At 45.8% G+C, this 21,068-nt stretch overlaps 1 protein-coding gene across 11 annotated transcripts in view; it reads left to right on the plus strand.

Moving 5' to 3' along the window:
* nek11 (NIMA-related kinase 11) overlaps window positions 1-21,068 on the plus strand; it is a 32,591-nt gene that overhangs the window by 2,422 nt on the left and 9,101 nt on the right. For 2 of the 11 annotated variants that reach the window (XM_055503373.1, XM_055503372.1), the window contains exons 4-16: window positions 2,066-2,231; window positions 2,957-3,075; window positions 3,324-3,388; window positions 3,717-3,843; window positions 5,818-5,967; window positions 6,324-6,402; window positions 7,161-7,231; window positions 7,666-7,785; window positions 8,688-8,781; window positions 8,940-9,042; window positions 10,978-11,096; window positions 13,494-13,663; window positions 14,537-14,638. In XM_055503373.1, coding sequence (XP_055359348.1) covers window positions 2,066-2,231; window positions 2,957-3,075; window positions 3,324-3,388; window positions 3,717-3,843; window positions 5,818-5,967; window positions 6,324-6,402; window positions 7,161-7,231; window positions 7,666-7,785; window positions 8,688-8,781; window positions 8,940-9,042; window positions 10,978-11,096; window positions 13,494-13,663; window positions 14,537-14,638 — 1,485 coding nt within the window. Of the gene's footprint in view, window positions 1-2,065; window positions 2,232-2,487; window positions 2,748-2,956; window positions 3,076-3,323; window positions 3,389-3,716; window positions 3,844-5,817; window positions 5,968-6,323; window positions 6,403-7,160; window positions 7,232-7,665; window positions 7,786-8,687; window positions 8,782-8,939; window positions 9,043-10,977; window positions 11,097-13,493; window positions 13,666-14,536; window positions 14,639-21,068 lie in introns of all 11 variants that reach the window. The other 9 variants (XM_055503379.1, XM_029128333.3, XM_055503375.1 and 6 more) reach the window with 9 other exon arrangements.

A 21,068-nucleotide genomic window follows, 5' to 3' on the forward strand; every position in this document is an offset into this window, starting at 1 on the left:
GCTGGGAGCAAACACAGACGACTTCCTGAACATCAGCTTCTAGAAGGACCTCCTGAGGTCCAGGGTGGTCGCCCACGGCAACGGGCCTGGTCAGTACTAAAGATCCGCCCAGTGCTTGAGTGGTCCCCTGCATGTTCTGAGTGGGACCACGCCTCCCTTCACGCGCAGACGGCGCCAGCAGCCGTCACACTGTCTGAGCGGGTCAAACCTTGAGCTACTGAAGCACATCTGTCTGCCGCTTGTTCTCCTTTATCACTCAAGCCTGGACCTGGAGCTTCACGTCTGCTTCCCAGCTCAAAGACTGAAACCCACTTAGTGTTTTTCTGCTCTCAGCACCGCAGACAGAGAAACTCACAAACATCTCAGCTTTAATCAGAGAGTCACACTTCCACTGTGGTTGCGTAGCAACAGAGAGCCGGCGCTCCGCACTGCAACGCTGGGAACAACAGAAGGGACTGGGCTGAACCAAGTGCCCGTCATAGGTTCAGGCAGTAAATTAGATTTCCCCACAGACTTTTGGCTCCAACCCAGAATGAAGGCTGGACTGAGCTGCTGTCACACTTTTTATCTCCATGGTAGAGATTTGTAAACTTCGTTTTGAACTTTCATCTAAAAGGGACCAACAAAAACCCAACAGAACCATGGCTACGATGAGCGTGAGCTGCTCAGGATCCACTGAAACGACGACGCTGCGACTCCTGTTTCCAAGAGGAGTCAAATGTTCACAGGGAAGAAGCTGTTAGTAACTTCACTGTAGTTTTATGTACTTAATTGATGCCACAGGAGGAAATTAATGTCTGCACTTCAACCCAATGTTGAGGAGTCAGCAACCGCACACAATGCTTAAATGAAACTGTTGAGCGTGATCTTTCTTTGATCTTTCTTTGATCTATTGTTTGTCTTTATTTACATATTTGTGTCCTTTAAAAAGGACCAATGCATGAAATGTAAATGTGACCTGATTCCTGGATATAGAAGTAAACCGTAGCTCACAGCGGCTAAGGGAAACAGTGTACGTCACGTTAGACATATACAGGACATCAGCGTAGAAATGAACAGAAGCTGAATAAGGAACACAGCTGGGTTCTTCTAAAAGTGCACCTGGACCCCCTCAGCTGTCCACTTGGTGTCTCACAGAAGCTTTAGACTCAGCTCAGAACGTGTCTCCCGACAGATGTGACAGCATAGGTGATAGCAGTAAGCTAAGGTTAAGCTAGTGGTAGGCTAACAATAAGCGTGAAGTGGATCAGTGAAGGTGAGTGTGCTAATGCATCAGAGCCTCCATTTCAACTGCTCACCAGTTTAACCAGAACAGAAAGGCTCTGCAGTGAGGAGCGGCTGATTGACTCCACAGGAGCAGGCCAATATTAGCAGCCTGGTGTCTGTGGATGTGACCTCTGATTCTGCAACGCTGAGACCTGGTCCTGACTTTACCCTCCAACACAAACTCATTCTCTTCAGTAATCGCATCCGTTACTTGGAGCTTCTTGTGAATTGAGCTGAAATGCATTCCCGTCACCTTTGTTCAGTACAGTCTGGTGCTGGAACCTCCCAACTTTAATTGGAAAGCTGTCAGGGTCTCCTCGTTTTCCCTGGAGGGCAGATTTCCCGCCGTGTATAACAAGAAACCAGGTTTCATGTCTCTTCAAAAGATGATTTACAGCCGGGGAAAGTGATGGAATGTGTAGATGAAAGGTGAGATCAGAGTCAAGATGAAGCTCAGTTCTGTCGCTTCCTAAAGCTCCACAAACCTAATGAAGCAGCGTCTGAATCGCCCTGAAGCTGGTCTGGGATGGAGATGTGATTACTGCTGTTGGTGCATGGATTTATAATAAGTGAGCCACTATAAATATGAGTTGTCCACAATCTGTAGGTGCAGCACATCAGGTGGTTCTGTTGCATGAAGAGGCATCATAACGTCATGCTCATTTTAAACTCAATATGTTCCTCAGCATCCGTCTTCCCTGAATGTGACGTTGGCAAGTTAAATGATTCTATTGATGAACTGCCTCCAGACAGATCATTCTGCTCTGCATACTCGACCTCTGACCTTTGTCTCCTGCAGGAAGGTGTTGAAGCAGATTCCTCTGGGTGACCTTCGACCCGATGAGACGGTCCGAGCCACACAGGAAGCTCAGCTGCTGTCCCAGCTGCACCACCCGGCCATCCTCACCTTCTACCACAGCTTCCTGGAGAAGGATGTGTTCTGCATCATCACAGAGTACTGCCAGGTAGCGCCGTGCCTGCAGCTGCTCACCGCTGCTAGGCGGTAAACCAGCCTAAACTGCTTTTAGGAGGTCCAGCTGGGGAAAGCGCTTTCTCTTTTTAATATCGGAGCTAATGGAGCATGTGAGGAATAATCTGAAATTGAATCCTTACACCTCTGTTTGTTCGTTGCTGCCGTCTCCATTTCTGCAGGTGCATCGTCTTCCTCTAATTAGTCTCATCCTCTCCACCTTCACATTTCTCTTTCCCTCCCACACACAGGCTTTCTCCTCAAATGCGTCATGTGGTGGTGATTCCCCTGCCCCCACCCTGAGACTGAACATCGCCTGAAGCTTTAATTCCCTCCTGCACAACTATTCACACATACTCTCACTGGACGGCCTCTTTGTTTGTAGGCAGGAGGATGAACCGACACAGCAGCCCATTTAAACTGAGTCTGTCCAAACAAAGCAGCTATACAACAATTGCCCAGAATCCCCTGCAGAGCAATACAGGCTCTTGGAAAGAATATCAAACATACAGTACGTGCATGTTAAAATACTGTAGCTCTTAAAGGGATGTGACAACTGTCAGAACTGTTGAAGCAAGGTGCAAAAGCTGCTGTTACAACCACAAGCATTCCCCACAATGACTAAAACTAAAATAGTGGCATTCTGGTTGTTTGATTCTGTGCTGCTTTGCTGTGGACCTGGAGTCTATTATCTCAGTGTTAATTGTCCCTCCTTTTCAGGATCGGGATCTGGACTGGAAGCTAGAGGAGCTGAGGCGAGCTGGAGGCAGCCTTTCTGAAGTCCAAGTCCTGGAGTGGCTCACCCAACTGCTGCTCGGCCTTCACTACATGCATGACAGGTAGGGGGATGTGGTTACCATGGTAACAGAATGTCTCCCGCTACACCCCCCCCAAGTTCATATTTTTTTATCATGTCCTTGGTGCATATATTACATTTTAAAGGTCATTCGTGTAACTGGCATCATCAAGTCTCAGGCTGATAGAGGTCAAAGGTCGTCATCTATTCTCTACATGTAAAGAGTGAATCCATATGGACTGTGTCTGGTTCCACAGCTCCAAGAGACAAAGTTTGTACTGTTTCCTGCAGGCGCATCCTCCACAGGGACCTCAAGGCCAAGAACGTTTTTCTGAAGCGAAACCTTGTGAAAATTGGTGAGTTTGTTTGTTTTGGTCGAGGTCTTAGTCAAACAAAGAACAAATAACAAATAAACAACAACAGCAAAGAACAGAAGCTGCAAGCTTTATTAAGCAGGTGGCTAAATAAAGGCCAGGTTGTGAAGTCCATCCTCAGCCTGTGTGCAGCACATGGGCTCTGACGGAGCGATATGTTTTTATAATCCGTGCCTCCCTGACGCTGCCGTCAGTAGACGTGTGCTCGCCCTGCATTAGGGCCTGTAACAATAAATAGCTCATTGAACCGGCATCTCTGCTGCTGATTCCTGTTCAGACCTCATGACTGTGTTTCCTCATCTGGTTCCAGGTGACTTTGGGGTTTCCTGCCTGCTGATGGGATCATGTGACCTGGCCACCACCTTCACCGGGACCCCTTACTACATGAGTCCAGAGGTTCTGAGCCACCAGGGCTACGACTCCAAGTCTGACATCTGGTAAAGGGTTGATTGTGATGACTCGGTCCGGTCCAGTAATATGTAAATTCTACACTCGCCGTTGCGTCATAAATCAGAGGTTTTAAAGAGAAACCAAGGAAGGATCTTACCGTTCGTCCTAGAAACCTGTATTTCTGAGCCACAGCTTAACAATAGTTGAAATGATGTTGCGTCTGTTCTGCTGCAGGTGCGTCTGCTTGTGATTCATTCTTTTAGACGTGGCTTCTACTTCTGTCCTGCAGAGCAGCTGCTGATTCATCTGATGCGATGACGTTTAGATTCCTCTCAGTCTTGAGTGATGAGTTCCCAGCGCCCTCGGTGGTTCTGTTGAACGTTGTGTGTTCTGGACGGTCCCGACCCGCTCTGTCCAGCTTTACGCTGATTCCTGGTTCCTTTAGCCGACGACCTCCTGCGTCTGCAGTGATGCAGGTGAAGAATGAGTCTGGGTCTGACTGATGCGTTTGAATCACACCTGTCTTATCTGAATATATTGAAATATATCGACACTGAGCTTGTTTTTCGGAGTGACTCGTGTTCTATCTGCAGTTGTACTTGATTAACTTCCTGTTCCTCTAATTAGCTCAATCCGTTCATGAGAGAACGCGTAACATTTATCAGCTGCAGTCACTAAACCTGCAGCTCTGCTTTCTGTTCCTCATTATCAACGTGAACAAACACATCCATCATTAAACAGCAGCAGCTAATTCACTGCATCTGTGGCTGTTAGTGTAACGCGCAGCAGATGTTCTCAGCGCTTAAAACCACAACTGGTCAAATGAAGAGCATCATGAGAAGAACGGTCTCTGTGGTTCAGGACGAGTCTGGTGCATCTACGCAGGCAGCAGGTCTCCCTCCATGGACGCTGCCAGAGCTCCAGAGTGATGCCCTAAGCAAAGACAAAGCATGGAAGCTCTCTCACCACCAGCGCTGGATCAGCTATAACGTCCTGGACCTGGAGCCCAATGCCCAGTTAGTGACTGGAGCTGGAGCGGACATCAACCTGTCCAGCTCGTCCCCCGCCTGTGTTCAGTATGGATTCTGCTAACGTGCTGCCCTGCTCTGCCCTCATGAACCTACTGTAGCAGCAAGTTTGTTGTGAAAGTGAAGGAACCTTTTTCACTTTTTGCTAATTAACTGTTCTTCCCTAATTACAGCTGTGACTGTTCTGTGTGGGCTCCTCTCCTGATTGGGCTGACATTTGACCCCTCTGCTGTGTCTGTCTGGGTTCTCCTGTAATGGTTTTCACCTGTCACACTGAAAACGTGTGACTCAGCAGCCCCCTTTTTAAAACACAAGCCACTTTATAAGGGCCAGGACCCATTCAGGAGGTTTCGGGGAGTTGGAGTGGGTTTGTGTTACCTCAGTTTGTTCAGAGGTTCAGCTCAGCAGGCTCACCAAACGATGCATGTCGAGACGCTTGCCTCAGCCGGCAACACGGAACGCAGTCCTGCTAAAGAGGCCGTGAGGAGCCTGGTTTCAAACATGACTTATTACGGCAGATCCAGACCACATGGAGACCAACATTCCGCATGTTACGCAATGTTACGAGGACGCTGCTCAGAAAGTTGCCTGCACAGTGGATATATACGCATTTAGAAAACATACCAGTTTTTATCCAGATTGTATTCTGTAAATATTTTGGCCGAATTGGGAAAACAGAAGGAAGTTCACTTGTAACGTACCCTGTGTGTGTTAACATAGACCAGAGTCATGAATGAACCAGAATGCCTGAAAAGTGGATTTTACACGGAGCCTTTCGCTTCCTCCTCATTCAGTTCATCAAGGAAAGACATTTCAGCTTGAGTGCTGACCTAGTGTCCAGGCTGTTTCCCTCTGCCCTCCACCCAGACCCAGACAGTGGCTCCTGGAAGCGTGGGCAGTGGTGCCGTGCTCCCGTTCCTGATGCCTGGGAGCCTCCGCTGCTGGACCCGGACCCGGACCCGGACCCGCTGATGTTGCTGTGTTGTGCTGCAGGGCTCTTGGCTGCCTCCTGTATGAGATGTGCTGTCTGACTCACGCCTTCCAGGGACCAAACTTCCTCTCTGTAGTCATGAAGATCGTAGAGGGAGAAACCCCCACTCTGCCCCCGTCGTACTCCTCAGATCTGAACTGGCTCATGCAGAGGTGAGACCTTTAAGTAACTACTTCTATACTGAGGATGTGTTTAGGCTCTGAACCTCCTATGCTGAACGCACCTGTATGGCTGAAAGGGTTCTAATTAATGAGTTGCTTTACATCTCTTTTCTGGGTTGTCTCCACTAATGAGTGGCGCTTGTACAGAGAACTGGAGGAAACTCACAGGCTGTGAATCAGCTGATCCAGGGCTGATACATGATTATGGGCGTGATTATGACAGCTCGTCAGATCGAAGCCCAGAGACCACAAAGTCCACTTCAGCGTCACTGTGGACAGAGCTGAGTCCATGGTTTCAAGCCCAACCAGACTAATAGCTAGATACAAACTGTTTGTGTCTGAACCAGGATGCTGCAGAAAGACCCGTCATCCAGACTGTCGGCCGCTGAGATCCTGAAGACCAGGCTGATGGAGGGAAACATGCAGGTAAGTGGACACGCAGCAGGAAGTGAGGAGTCACCGAGGCAGCGTGAAGCCTTCCCTTTAATATGTGCTGAACTACATACAGTACAGTCCGTGCTCATGGCTGGCGCTGACCTACTTTCCACACGCACACACACACACACACACACACACACACACACACACACACACACACACACACACACACACACACACACACACACACACACACACACACACTAACCACTAAACTGTGGTATAACATTACTCACATGTAACGTGTGTGTGGATATCGTGTTCATCCAGTCTGTAGTAAACCGACGCGCTTCCTGTGAGGCTGTGGAGACCTGACCACTAACACACTAACACATAGGGTTCTTCTGGTTGCTATGGTGAACTGAAATGTAATTATGCATATGGGATTCCACACTGTACAGAGGCACTGTGGGACATTAGAGAGACTTTCAGCTGGAATAAGAAAGGTAGCACATTGACGTGCACAGATGTATGCGTACGTTTTTATAAAAGCTAGATGAATGACACCTGTCAATCACAGGCTGATGCACGGCAACACAAGAAGGTTGAACTCTTGGACCTTTACATGCTGCAGAAAAACCGATCGTCCAGAGTCAAACTCATGGATGACATTGAATGAGGATCCTGGCAGCCTGGTGTAGGTGTAGGTGTTGGCCCTCACGTTGACCCATAATGCACCTGTCTACACCAAGATGTATGACCATCAGCATGTTGTCCTCCCCATAAAAGGCTCCCTTTCCTTTCAGAAGATGAAGGACAGATCTGATTGTCTGTCGTCTGGAGGAGTCAGAGATGCTGAACTCATCGCCAAGAAGATGTGAGATGAATAACTCTTCCTCGTTCCTTTCTTTTCCTCTCTCTCTCATTCACTTCCTCTTTCATTACCTTCTGCTCCTCCACCGTCTCCTGCTCCTTCTGTGCTTTTCTTCTACAGTATTTGATCTGTTTGCTGTTCCTTCATAACCTTCTGTTTTGCTCTGGATTTCCTCGCCTTCCCTCTCGTTCGCAGTATTAAAATACTGTTGCTTCTCTGGAGTAAGCGGCTGCTTTGACTGAGGATGGATTGCCTGACACAGCTTTGCGTTGTAAACGGATTACTATGAATAATAAGATAGTGGATTTACACCAGCTTATTACCCTGAAAACACAAACATTTGCCCATTGTGCCATTAGTAGAGTCATATTCTATCCTATCCAAATGCATGTCTGCTGGACAGATGACTGACAGGTGTGTTTGCGTGTTTCCTCCAGGCAGACGAAGGTTCACCTGCAGACGCTGAGAGAGAAGGCAGAGGTGGAGAAGATGACGCCTCGAGAGAGAATGAGGCTCCGCAAACTGCAGGCAGCTGATGAGAAGGCGAGAAGACTCAGGTAACAGCAGCGGAACTGCAGCCGTTAAAGCTCCTCTGACAAGTAATGAGCGATTTCAGTCAAGTGTGACGGAGCTGAAACCCAGCAGGATTCACTGTAAGCTGCTGATTTCACTGAAACGGCCTGAAACTCTAGGGCCTGGACCAAGATCAGCTGATCACTGTTACTGTAATGGGGTTATTGGGTCCTCGTGGAGTCGCCTGCAGAGGCGACGAGCTGAGCTCTAGTTTAACAGTTTAAGTAGGAGATGATTGTCTGGAGGATCATGGTTTGTTACAGAGCTTCTGTTATTAACCAAGAAGATATTTCAACAGAGCAACACGTCGTCACTGTCAGCAGCTAACAGCACGTTCAGGATGAGTGGCAGAAGGAAAGCAGAATCACATGCACTCGCTGGGTTTGAGCGTAGCTGCCTCATTAAGTCACTCAGACACAGAGCAGAATCCTGGGGCAGTGATGGCGCTTCACGTTCGCCCTGGAGTGGCTTTGGGACCAGTCTGTCCGAGTGGTGAACCCGAGCTCATGTGAGGCGGTGGCGGCTGTGGGAGGACTCCTGAATGGAGCTAATCCCTCCTCTAAATGACAGCTTTCAGGCCTTGAATGGTCGTCTGTGCAGCAGTGACTGTAGTCAGAGGATGTCTCATTGCTCTGACTGACTCCAAAGGTCCAAAACGGAGACCACTGTGGACAAATAGTAGGGTTTCCTGTGGCGGCTCCTCGCGTCTCTGCCTCTCGCACTGATGAAATGACTGACATGTCGCTCAGCACCTCAGCTGCCCTCGAATAGGACGCTGCTGCTCCACCCTGGTGCCAGCTGTGCAGTGTAGGAACGTCACTGGATGTGAGGCTGGTCTGGTTCACATGCCTGAAAACCTCTTGACCCGACCTGTGTGTCACTACAGAAACCTGGCAGAGGAGAAATACAGAGAGATCCACGCCCGCCGGACGGAGCTGAGGAGCCGCCACTTTGAGAACATCAGCCTGGACGTTCTCAGCGTAAGACAAGATGAATTCTTCGACATTTGAGTCTCGCAGGGCTTACGTTGAATTAATGCTCCTCCAGGTTAATTAACTAAAACCTCCTGAGTCTGTTAAACATCAGAGGAAGTCCACTGGGTTCCTTTAGTCAATTAGCTGTCTCCATCAACCAACAGGAGGGCGGAGCCTGTAAGAGTCTTCCAATCAGCATGCAGAATCGCAGCTCAGCAGGGTGCTCTCCACCAATGAGGAAGCAGGAGTTTGAAGCCGATGTCTACGGTGAGAGGGGCATTTATCAGACTCGTACTAAGTAGGTCACACATTCAGATTTTATCTGCTAAAGACGAAAAATAGATTTCTAATATTTAAATCAAACATGCTGCAGCTTCAGAAACATTAAAGACTACATGAACAGAGCAGGCGCCTGCTGGTCAGAGGGGCTCATCACAAAGCTCCCACACGGCTTCACGGCACTAGACATCCAGGTCCTGGGGTTGTTGGCACAAGTGCATCAAAGCCTAGGGGAAGAACCAGGTTTGGTGTAGCTGTACATGTAGCAGGAACTGGAGTGAACAGAAGTTCTGTTCATATCTGCTCCTTTGGCTTCAAACGTACTGTGAATCTGGCTGATTTGTTTTCTACTTTGAAGCATGTACTTTGGGCAGGTGCTGTTGAATGATCTGACACAACTGGTGTCTGCAGAGTTTTAGCTCCTGGTTGCTTTAAACTTTGTGAAGACGAGGTGCTGACGCTTTGACTCCGCGTGTCTGAAGCGCGTGTGTAGCGTAGTGTAGAACCAGCATCACCCGGGTGCTGCCCTCCACCCCAGCCGTCAGAATCTGGACCCGTCGGGATCCGTTTCCTCTGATCAGACGCTGTGCACCGGCGCTCAGCGTTTCCATCAGCCTGCAGGTCATCTGTCAGCGGGTGGAGCTCTGTGACTGACTGTCCATCTGAAGAACGGCCCGGGCTCTGCTGGACGTGATGATGGAGGTCCGATTACGTCATCGCTTTACCACACGCTCCCTGAGAGAGCGTCCTGACATCCAACACCAACAAAATGATTTCCACCTTGAATGACCTTAAAAGTTTGAAAAATGTCTAAACGCCAGCGTCTCTTACTGTCCTTACGTTTCACAGGTTTCCTCCTCTTTGTCACTGGCCTCATTTCGTTCCAAAACATGACGTGCTCCCGTTTTGCAGTCGCAGCTTGACTTGGCTTTGGCTAATGAGCGACCTGGAACCTCCACTAACCTGCGCTTAGTTATCAGAGACATGAACCTTTTCTTTTTTTACGTCATCACGTGTCCTTATTTAAAATATTGACCTGATTGTGTATTTGCACATGCGCCTCAGGCTTTGGTATAATATTCAGACTTGGTATCTTTTACTTAGTGTCGTCTTCAGACAACAAGCGCCTTGTCTTTGGTCTTCATCGTCCCAGGAGCTTTTCCAGCCTCCTGAGCCTCAAACTGTGCTCATCAGCCAAAAGCTGATAGGGGTCAGATGGGTCCGAGTCGACTCCTTCGAGACTCCAGCACCTCAGGTCTGTTTGGGTTTAGGGGCCTCAGTGGCGTCACTAAATATTTTCAGCTTCAGCTAAAGCAGCTGAGCCTCGGGGTGAAAAGCGTCACTTCACTGGAGACGTTTATTAAAGTAAAACACGAGTGGTCAGTCAAGCTGTGAAAGAAACTCACTAGAAAAGATCTAGACTGTCTTTCCAGCTGCGTGTGGATTCTGTTGATTTTAATCTGGACTGAAGTACTGCAGTTGTTGGTGGTCTTTCATGGTCCATGTCACGGCAGAGCTCAGCTCGGTTCTGATGGTTCTGCTGTTGTAGAAGGGGAGCTCAGCACCTTCCAACGCCTTCCTTTTTCTTCATTGACCCGCCGCCGTCTGATCCCAGCTGTGCGATTGGACATTTTAGACACATGCATTATTGTAAACATCCTTGATCTTTTAACTCTGTCGAGGGAGACTTCTGCTGGTACGGTGCTGTAGGACGAAGGCGAAGGCTCCCAGCTGCTCTGCTGAGCCTCCAGAAGTGCTATACAGCTTTCAGCTGCTCCACAAACTGTGTAGAAGCCAAGGTTCTAGAGTTTATAAATCCAGCCTGTAGTAAATCAGAACAGTCCTTTAGTCCTTTAGGAGCTTGTGCTTTCTGGACACCACGGTGGTGGTGTAACTGGTAAAGAGCCCGTTCCCTGTGTGCAGGTATCCCAGAGGACCCTCAGGCCGCCGAAGTTTATTACAACCAGGACGGATTCGACTCATGCTCAGACGAGGAGGAGACGGAAAAGCCGGCAGCGACGCTTCACTTGTCTGACCCACAGGTGAGTCGCTTTTAGCTTCTCTCCTTTCGCTGAACCTTTAAATTCTCCAGAAGAGTTAGTGTTAATGGAAAAAGCTTCCAACAATAATTCTGTATTTGTGTCAGTGTGTTGTTCCACCAGTTGTTTACTAATTCAGTGAAAGACGTAGAACCTTTACCTTCAGCTCATTGTCATCATTATCTGCTGCTGAATAGAAACATGCTGCTGAGTTCACTAATTAGTAGCAGAGTAGAGTGTGTGTTAGCATGGAGCTGTGGAGAGGCTTTGATTCCAGCTGCTGGTCTAATTAGCTGAACGTTGGAGAGCTTCGTTTGCTGTAACCGTGGTTCTCCCAGTAAAACCTAATTAGAGTCACAAGGACGGGCCGTCCTGACCAGCGCTGAGTCTTATTAGACGCCTATTTACTGCCAGGACAAATATTCCAAAAGTGCATTAGTGCATTTTTCTTTATCTGTTAATGAGTTAATTTATGCAGTCCTGAACTTTAGTATTCTGCACCTTAGCAGATACTGTACAGTGTAGTGAGAGGGAAGCAGAATGACGCTGAGTCTGTGGTCTCCAGCTCAGACTGATGAAGCTCGGATGATCAGTGACTCCACCAGCACGTCTGATGTAAAATGAACCAGGTTCAGCTCGAATCAGTCATCTAACACCAAACTTGTGTTGCAAATCATGGTTCAGTCCACGTTACTTTCTTCCTCCTTCCTCACTACTTTCACTTTGTATCATTGTGACCTAGAATTAAAACTCTGCATCTCAATTCAATTCAATTCAATTTTATGTAGCTCCAAATCACAACAGAATTATCTCAAGGCACTTTACAAAGTAAGGTTTAGGACCTCACACAACTAAACCCAACAAATCCCACATACAGCAAACATTTAATTTGACAGCAACAGTGGAGAGGAAAAACTCCCTCTCTAACGAGGAAGAAACCTCCAGCAGAACCAGGCTGGATGTGGGCGGCCATCTGCATCTCCAGCACATCATGTGCTCTTGGTTAGGTGGTGTGACCTCCATCCTCAGAGCTGCCTCTTGTGCTTTACAGTATGTTTGTATCTGGGCTGGACTTGGACAGAGTCAGGTCAGCTCTTCACCTCGGTTTGTAGTGTCTACTCAGCTTCTCGTCATGCAGATGAGTGTGTGGGTGTCTCATAGCCTGTCCACACCTGGGCCTGTAGCTAATGCACGGGTCCCATTCCATTTCCCAGTAAACAGCAGCTCTGCAGCTCGGGACCATTCAGCCACTTTGGGCCACGGGTCTCAGAGGACGAGTGAAATGAAGTGTGCTCAGAGTAAAGGGCCTTGAACGCTGCAGCCAAATTGTGGTCAGGGCTCAGAGAAAATAGGAGGCTGAGGGAGATTAAACCTATTTGTCACTGCAGATAGCGATGACAGGAAAGAAGAGCAGAGAGGAAACAAAGCCAAACTGGATAATTAGTGAAACTGAGTCCAGGATCATGGTGGAGACTAACTATGAGGGGGTCATTACTCTGATCTGGGTTCAGTGTTCTCGCTTCCTGTGTCTGGTCTGGTGAGTGGAGCCACCCCTCTGATGCTGGCAGTTTCATGGTAACGGGCCTCTCCCAGAACCACACCAAAGCAGCCCAGCAGCTTGTGCCAGTTCTGTTCACTGTGTGGATGATGATCACACCGGACTCATGCGGTCGACCACATGTCATGTGTTTTACTCCCATTCTCTCTGGCTTCTTCTTCCTCCTGTGTGTTCTCTGGTTTTCATATTTAATCATAACTGCAGCGTTTCATCAGTTGACTTCCTGTTCAGTTATTGGAGTAACACTGACGAGGACGACGGCAGTTTATTGTCCTGGATAGTGACAAATAGGATTCATGGTTCATTAGTGGCGAAGTGAAAGCGTCTCAGCGGGAGCAGCTCCATCTCTGTGTAATCAGGTGAACAGAGCAGCAGGATGAATCCCTGAAGATCCGCTGCTGCTGGACGGACTCCAGCTTCCACTGCATTTTATTATCCTGCCCTAGTTTCTGAAGGAATATCTATGAATCAGTCAGTTGGAACAACCAGGGCTGGAGACGTCCTGTAGAAAGGTCCCAACAGTTAACTTTAACTTAACTCCTGGTGGTTTAGTTACTGGAGCCTGACCTGAGGCCGCTTTAGGCACAAACGCAGCTGGCTTCATGTACTGGACGGTTTATGAGTGTGAGCCTGTGATGAGCCCTGCACCCGATTAAACAGGAACAGATGCCTTCTCTACCTACACTGCAGCAGCCTCATAAGGACTGTTTGGCTTTAAATAACGTCATGTAACTTGACTATAATTGGACTGTGAAGCAAATGAACATCATCGTTTGCTGCTTTTGAAATGTATGTGATGATATAACGTATTCACAATGCTCTTTAGTTGCAATGTTGCCAAGGTTTTTGTCCAGCAGAGCAGAGCGTTGTGTTGTAGACCAACCGCGCAGCCTGAGCCGGTCACTGCATGTGTCCACACAAGTCAACGGATAACACATGGTTGTTGTCGTCAGGTCAGCGAGCTGGAGGCCATGATGAAGCACATGCAGGAGGTTCTGGAGGAGGAGTCGAGTGGTGAGTCACACACGTCCACTATGCACACGCTGTCTGCTGGGCTGCTGTTGGGCCCTTCTGCTGTGAATCGCGTACAGGAAGTTCATTTCCTGTTTTATTTTGGTAGTGTTTCCGGTTTCTGTTCTGTCATGTCTTTTGCCTGCTTTACGTTCCTGGTAACTGCCCTGTCAGCTGTTTTCCTTCAGTACTAAGTTTCCAGCATTTAAGCTCCAGCACTCACCTGTTCTGTTTGCCAGATAGCCGTTTGTCGTGTACCCAGTTAGTCAACCTACAATCCGTGTCTAAGTAATACTCTGGTTCTGACTCGTCCCTGCTCTAACTGTGTTTTTGCCTTGTCCCTGCCTGTACCTCTGCTGGATATCGTGATCATCGCCTGCCCGACTCCTGTTTTTGCCGCCGTCTAGATTATGATAAATAAACCTGGTTTCTGCTTGAGCCTGTTTCCTCAGCTGTGCGTTTGGGTCCCTCACCCCTGTCCGCTCACTGCGAGCCTTGACACGGTTCGGTCAATGAATAAGCAGCTGTTTGACACGCGGATGTGTTATGTGTTAACCAGAAAATGACGCGACCCGCCTCATCACCTCAGCCTGAGGCCGTACACGTTGTCTGACGTTTCCCCTCCGGACCGTCTCTTCCTGTTGGCCTGCTTCAGGGTTTAGTAATGAAGCCAAGCTGCTGGCTCCTCTCATTCATTGAGTATTGGTGGATTCATCTTTCCTCAGAGGAAGCACAGCCACAAACTGCTGTAAAGTCCTGCTACAGTATTTAGCTTCTCCTGCATGAAGCCGCTCGGAGGCCGTTGGAACCCTGTCGCTGAACTGCAGGTCGGCATCACTTGTAGTGTTTACCTTCTGTCTGTTGTCTGTGTCCCTGACTCAGGAAACCCAGCAGAGGCCGAGGCCCCACACAAGCCCCAGGGCCCCCCAGTGATCAACGGAGGCCTGCTGGAGGCCCGAATCCACAACCTGAGAGAGTGAGTGTGAGGCCTTATCGCACGCCCCCAGAGTCCCACCTTTTTATTCATATTTTGTAACAAGAGGGTATCTGATAGGTAGGACCGGTATCGTTACCCAGTCAGTTTGAGTGTTGACGTTGCTGCTCTCTTGTGGCTCTTGTCCATTTGTGTTTGTCGGGGTGTCACAGCACCAGACAGATGTTTCCTTGTCTGCTTCCACTCCTCTTGCATTGGGGGACCTCAGGGTTTACGCCATCTGTGTTATTACCTTTTTGTCAGCTACAACTATTTTTTTCATTAGGGATGCGTCTTCCCTTTGCATGCTACCATTTTCAAAGTTAAAGTTGTCACGAAGGCGGTTTCCAAGATGGCGGACCCACATGCACAGCACAGGAGGCAGACAGGTGAACGGTAAGGGTTCAATGCACACTCGTAGTCAGGATACACGGAGGCAGAATGGCGCCAGCACAAAAGGAGCAGGTGAAGGCGAGGTCGCAGGCAAGTAAGGCTACGGTACAGGCAAGGGAAGCCCAAACAATGACCTTGGTAACAAGAACTGCAGACTAGGTAACGCTGGAACCAGGTACAAAACACAACGATAGAGGAGGTGTGAGTACTGGCGACTAAACACTGAGGCTGATGACAGATTGGTGGCAGCTGGAGACCAATGACCGAAAATAAAGTGAGAACTAAACCTGGTGTGACAATGCACAAAATAAAAGAGGAAATGAACCTACAAGAAACCTCGGATTGTGACAAGAATCTGATGAAATACTTTTTTTCAATTTTCTTAATCATCTTTTTCCAAAAAATAATTATTTTGTAATAATTATTTTTTAAGACATTTGCTGATCATTCTTGTGATTCTTGTGTAATGAATGATCAGATCAAACTCCCTCCACACCTGCATGTTTTCAATTCAATTCAATTCAATTTTATTTATATAGCGCCAAATCACAACAAAGTTATTTCAAGGCACTTTACAAAGTAAGGTTTAAAACCTCACACAACTAAACCCAACAAATCCCACATACAGCAAGCATTTAATTTGACAGCAACAGTGGAGAGGAAAAACTCCCTCTCTAACGAGGAAGAAACCTCCAGCAGAACCAGACTGGATGTGGGCGGCCATCTGCCTCGACCGGTTGGGGTGAGAGGATAGAGAGATAGAAAAGCACAGCAACAGCAACAAGCAACAACAGAGCACAGGCAGGATGGTAGGACCAGGGACTGGATGCAGGCAGGATGGTTGGATCCGCAGCTGCCCATCACAGACACCAAACTTTGAGTCCAATGATACCTGTGGGTGAGGACAGAGAGGGAGAAAGAGCGGGGGGGGAAGCACAACTAATGGACAGAAAGAGACAAGGTTAGTTGAACACAGAACAATGATGGGAGGTTATTGGACAGAAGAGGTAGAAGGAAACAGAGGAGCTCAGTGTATAAATTAAGTCCCCCAGCAGTCTATGTCTATTGCAGCTTAACTAAGAGATGGTTCCTGTGACTAACAATAATTGCCAGTGACCTGAACCATCTCTAACTATAAGCTTTATCAAAAAGGAAGGTTTTAAGCCTAATCTTAAAGGTGGAGAGTGTGTCAGCTTCTCGAACCTGAAGAGGGAGCTGGTTCCAGAGGAGAGGAGCTTGGTAGCTAAAAGCTCTGCCTCCCGTTTTACATTTAAAGACTCTAGGAACCACAAGTAGCCCAGCGCTCTGAGAACAAAGTGTTCTGCTGGGAGCATAAGGAACTATAAGGTCTTTAAGATAAGAAGGAGCTTTATCATTGAGTACTTTGTATGTGAGTAGGAGAATTTTAAATTCTATCCTACATTTTACAGGCAGCCAGTGCAGAGAAGCTAATGTAGGAGAAATGTGATCTCTCTTTCTAAATCCTGTCAGAACTCTGGCTGCAGCATTTTGAATGAGCTGTAGGCTTTTTAAGGAGCTGTTAGGACATCCTATGAGTAAGCAGTTACAGTAGTCCAGCCTAGAGGTAACAAATGCATGGATCAGTTTCTCTGCATCACTCTGAGAGACGATGCTTCTGATTTTAACTATATTTCTAAGGTGGAAGTAGGCGGTTCTGGAGATTTGTTTAATGTACGATGTAAAAGAGAGATCCTGGTCAAACATGACACCAAGGTTCCTCACAGTAGAATCTGAAGCTAATGTTATGCCATCCAGGGTGGCTATCTGACTCAATAGTGTCTCTCTCAGATTTTTAGGCCCAACAATAAGAATCTCGGTTTTATTTGAGTTTAGTTGAAGGAAGTTTTGGGACATCCAGGATTTGATGTCTTTTAAACAACCCTGAATTTTGACTAGTTGATCTGTTTCATTTGGTTCCAAGGACATATATAGCTGAGTATCATCTGCGTAAAAATGAAAATTAATAGAATGCTTTCTAATAATCTCACCTAGAGGAGACATGTATAGGCTAAACAGAATTGGACCCAGCACAGAACCCTGTGGAACTCCATAGCTAATCCTTGTGCGTGTGGAGAATTTATCATTAACATGAACAAACTGGAATCTGTTCAACAAATAGGATTTAAACCATCCCAATGCTGTTCCATTAATCCCGATTCTATGTTCTAGTGTCTGTAATAGAATGTTATGATCAATTGTATCAAATGCAGCACTAAGATCTAACAGGACAAGGACAGAAACTAGACCATTGTCCGAAGCTAATAGAAGATCATTAGTGACTCTAACCAGAGCTGTTTCTGTGCTATGATGTTTTCTAAATCCTGACTGAAAAACTTCGTACAGGTTATTCCCACTAAGGTGGTCAGATAATTGTTTAGCCACGATTTTTTCCAGAATCTTGGAAATAAAGGGTAAATTTGAAATGGGCCTATAGTTGGCTAGTTGTCCAGGGTCAAGGGTTGGTTTTTTCAATAGAGGTTTGACCACAGCCACCTTAAAAGCCTGTGGTACATAGCCTAGTTGTAAAGATTGGTTGATTTGATTTAATATGGATGAGCTGATTAAAGGTAGAACTTCTTTGAGTAATCTGGTTGGGATTGGATCTAAAAGACAAGTGGACGACTTGGAAGAGTTAATTATTGAGGTTAACTCCATATGAGTTATGGGGAGGAAGTTGTCCAGGTAAGACAGAGGATTTGGGCATGTGGGTTGATGGTTTCCATTCTGTATCTACCGTAATATTATTTTCCCATTTTTCTTTTATGTAATATGTTGTTTGCCTAGCAGTACTCCTTAATCCTTTAAAACATGTTGATATAATTATTTTAACACTACCCTATAGATGCTTTCTCTATTATTTGTGTGGAGGGATCTCTCCTGATCATCTTATTCTAATAGTTCTGTACTTGAAGATAGTAATAGATTTTGAAAACTCTCCAGTTCCCTTCACTCTACAAGGTTTTCCATGTTGTTATTCCATGTCTGGTTTTACCTAGGCTTAATTGATCTTTAATTTTATAGTTATTTACAAGTTATGGCCATCTTTAAAGGGCCCATATCATGCAAAATCCACTTTTTAGACATTTTGGAGCGTCCCTATGACTCTATGGGTCACATATACACACACTGAGCACGGTAGAAATGCATTTCCTGCTTTTTTCACATTTTGAAAACGTAAATTTTCTCATCCAATGAAAACAGCCACGACCTACTCTGAGGCCGTTCCCCAGGTTTCGTCATACTGGTTGAAAGTTCTCCTTGCAAATCCTGAACCACCACCCCCACAATGATCCCGAACCAAAACTGGACTTCCGCCATTTCCCCCCTCTCACTCACCGTGAACAGACCAGCACGGCAGCGCCCAAGTCCTCCCATAGAAATAGTTCGGTTCTTAGGTGTTCTAACCAACACCAAAGTCTATTCACTTTAACAAGGGATCAACAAGTGAGGATTTGTGGGTCACTTTTATTTTTAACGGACCGGTGCCAGAAACACTGCCTCAGCATTTATACGTATGTGCATTTCAAACACTGCGGTCAAGTGAGCCGTCGTTCGTTCATCCGTCGTTCAGCCAGCCGCGCTTCAGAAACGTCTTGCGCCCGTATTACGCGCTTTACAGCAGAGCACAAAACACGCTCGTCGCGACTTCCTCTTTTCATAGCGACACGTCTGGTCTGTTCAAAATATTGAAAAATACGAAACAAAATATTGCATATATAGAAAAACTGTCGCCTAATAAAGATCTGTATACTTTTACTGTAAAATTAAGCATTTATTAGTATTTAAAACTACCATGTCATACTGTGAAACTTTTATAATTAATAACTTAACTTTGGTGCATAGTTCCAGGCTCAGACCACTTTCCCCTTGTTCTACTAGAGGTGTACTACCACCCCACAAAGATCTGTGTATTTTTACTGTATAGTTTTGGATTTATTAGTATTCAAAACTACCATGTCATACTGTAATACAGTCAACTTTGATCATTAATAACTTGACTTTGGTGCATAGTTCCAGGCTCAGACCACTTTCCCCTTGTTCTACTAGAACTGTACTATCACCACACAAAGATTCGTGTATTTTTACTGTATAGTTTAGGATTTATTAGTATTCAAAACTACCAGTTCATACTGTAACTGTATAGGCCGTATAGTCAACTTTAATAATCAATAACTTGACTTTGGTGCATAGTTCCAGGCCCAGACCACTTTCTCCTATTTCTGCTAGATGTGTACTATCATCACACAAAGATTCGTGTATTTTTACTGTATAGTTTAGGATTTATTGGTATTCAAAACTACCAAGTCATACTGTAACTGTATAGGCCGTATAGTCAACTTTAATCGTTAATAACTAGACTTTGGTGCATAGTTCCAGGCCCAGACCACTTTCCCCTTGTTCTACTAGAACTGTACTATCACCCCACAAAAATTCATGTATTTTTACTGTATAGTTTAGGATTTAGCAGTACTTGAAAGTACTATGTCATACTGTAATACAGTCAACTTTGATAATCAATAACTTGACTTTGGTGCATAGTTCCAGGCCCAGACCACTTTCTCCTATTTCTGCTAGATGTGTACTATCATCACACAAAGATTCGTGTATTTTTACTGTATAGTTTAGGATTTATTGGTATTCAAAACTACCAAGTCATACTGTAACTGTATGGGCCGTATAGTCAACTTTAATCGTTAATAACTAGACTTTGGTGCATAGTTCCAGGCTCAGACCACTTTCCCCTTGTTCTACTAGAACTGTACTATCACCACACAAAGATTCGTGTATTTTTACTGTACAGTTTAGGATTTATTAGTATTCAAAACTACCAAGTCATACTGTAACTGTATGGGCCGTATAGTCAACTTTAATCGTTAATAACTAGACTTTGGTGCATAGTTCCAGGCTCAGACCACTTTCCCCTTGTTCTACTAGAAGTGTACTATCACCACACAAAGATTCTTGTATTTTTACTGTATAGTTTTGGATTTATTAGTATTCAAAACTACCATGTCATACTGTAATACAGTCAACTTTAATCATTAATAACTAGACTTTGGTGCATAGTTCCAGGCTCAGACCACTTTCCTCTTGTTCTACTAGAGATGTACTATCACCACACAAAGATTCGTGTATTTTTACTGTACAGTTTAGGATTTATTAGTATTTAAAACTACCATGTCATACTGTAATACAGTCAACTTTAATCATTAATAACTTGACTTTGGTGCATAGTTCCAGGCTCAGACCACTTTCCTCTTGTTCTACTAGAGGTGTACTATTACCCCACAAAGATCTGTATATTTTTACTGTATAGTTTTGGATTTATTAGTATTCAAAACTACCAGTTCATACTGTAACTGTATAGGCCGTATAGTCAACTTTAATGATCAATAACTTGACTTTGGTGCATAGTTCCAGGCCCAGACCACTTTCCCCTTGTTCTACTAGATGTGTACTATCACCACACAAAGATTCGTGTATTTTTACTGTATAGTTTAGGATTTATTAGTATTCAAAACTACCATGTCATACTGTAATACAGTCAACTTTCATGATTAATAACTTGACTTTGGTGCATAGTTCCACGCTCAGACCACATTCCCCATGATCTACTAGAGATGTACTATCACCCCACAAAGATCTGTGTACTTTTACTGTATAGTTTAGGATTTTAGTAGTACCATGTTATGCTGAAATATGGCCCTTACAGTCAAGCATAAAACCAATAAGTACTGCACTACAAACAGTGTAGTGTGTAACTTTCTTTTTTATTGTTTTAAGTCTGTATTGTGAAGAGAGAATAATTGCATTAAATCTAATCCTGAATATTTGGTTATATACATTTTGTATTTACATTTTAGTGTTCAAAACTAGATATTACAATGTGTAAGAACAGAGACGGCAATAACTTTGATAAAACAAACTCCAGACATGGGAAATGGTTTAATGAGAACAAATAACGATTTCAGTATCCATCCATTTTCAACCGCTTTTTCTGGGGGCGGTCGCGGGGGCA

This window comes from Betta splendens, chromosome 16 (genome assembly GCF_900634795.4).
Source record: "Betta splendens chromosome 16, fBetSpl5.4, whole genome shotgun sequence".
Taxonomy (NCBI): Eukaryota; Metazoa; Chordata; class Actinopteri; order Anabantiformes; family Osphronemidae; genus Betta; species Betta splendens.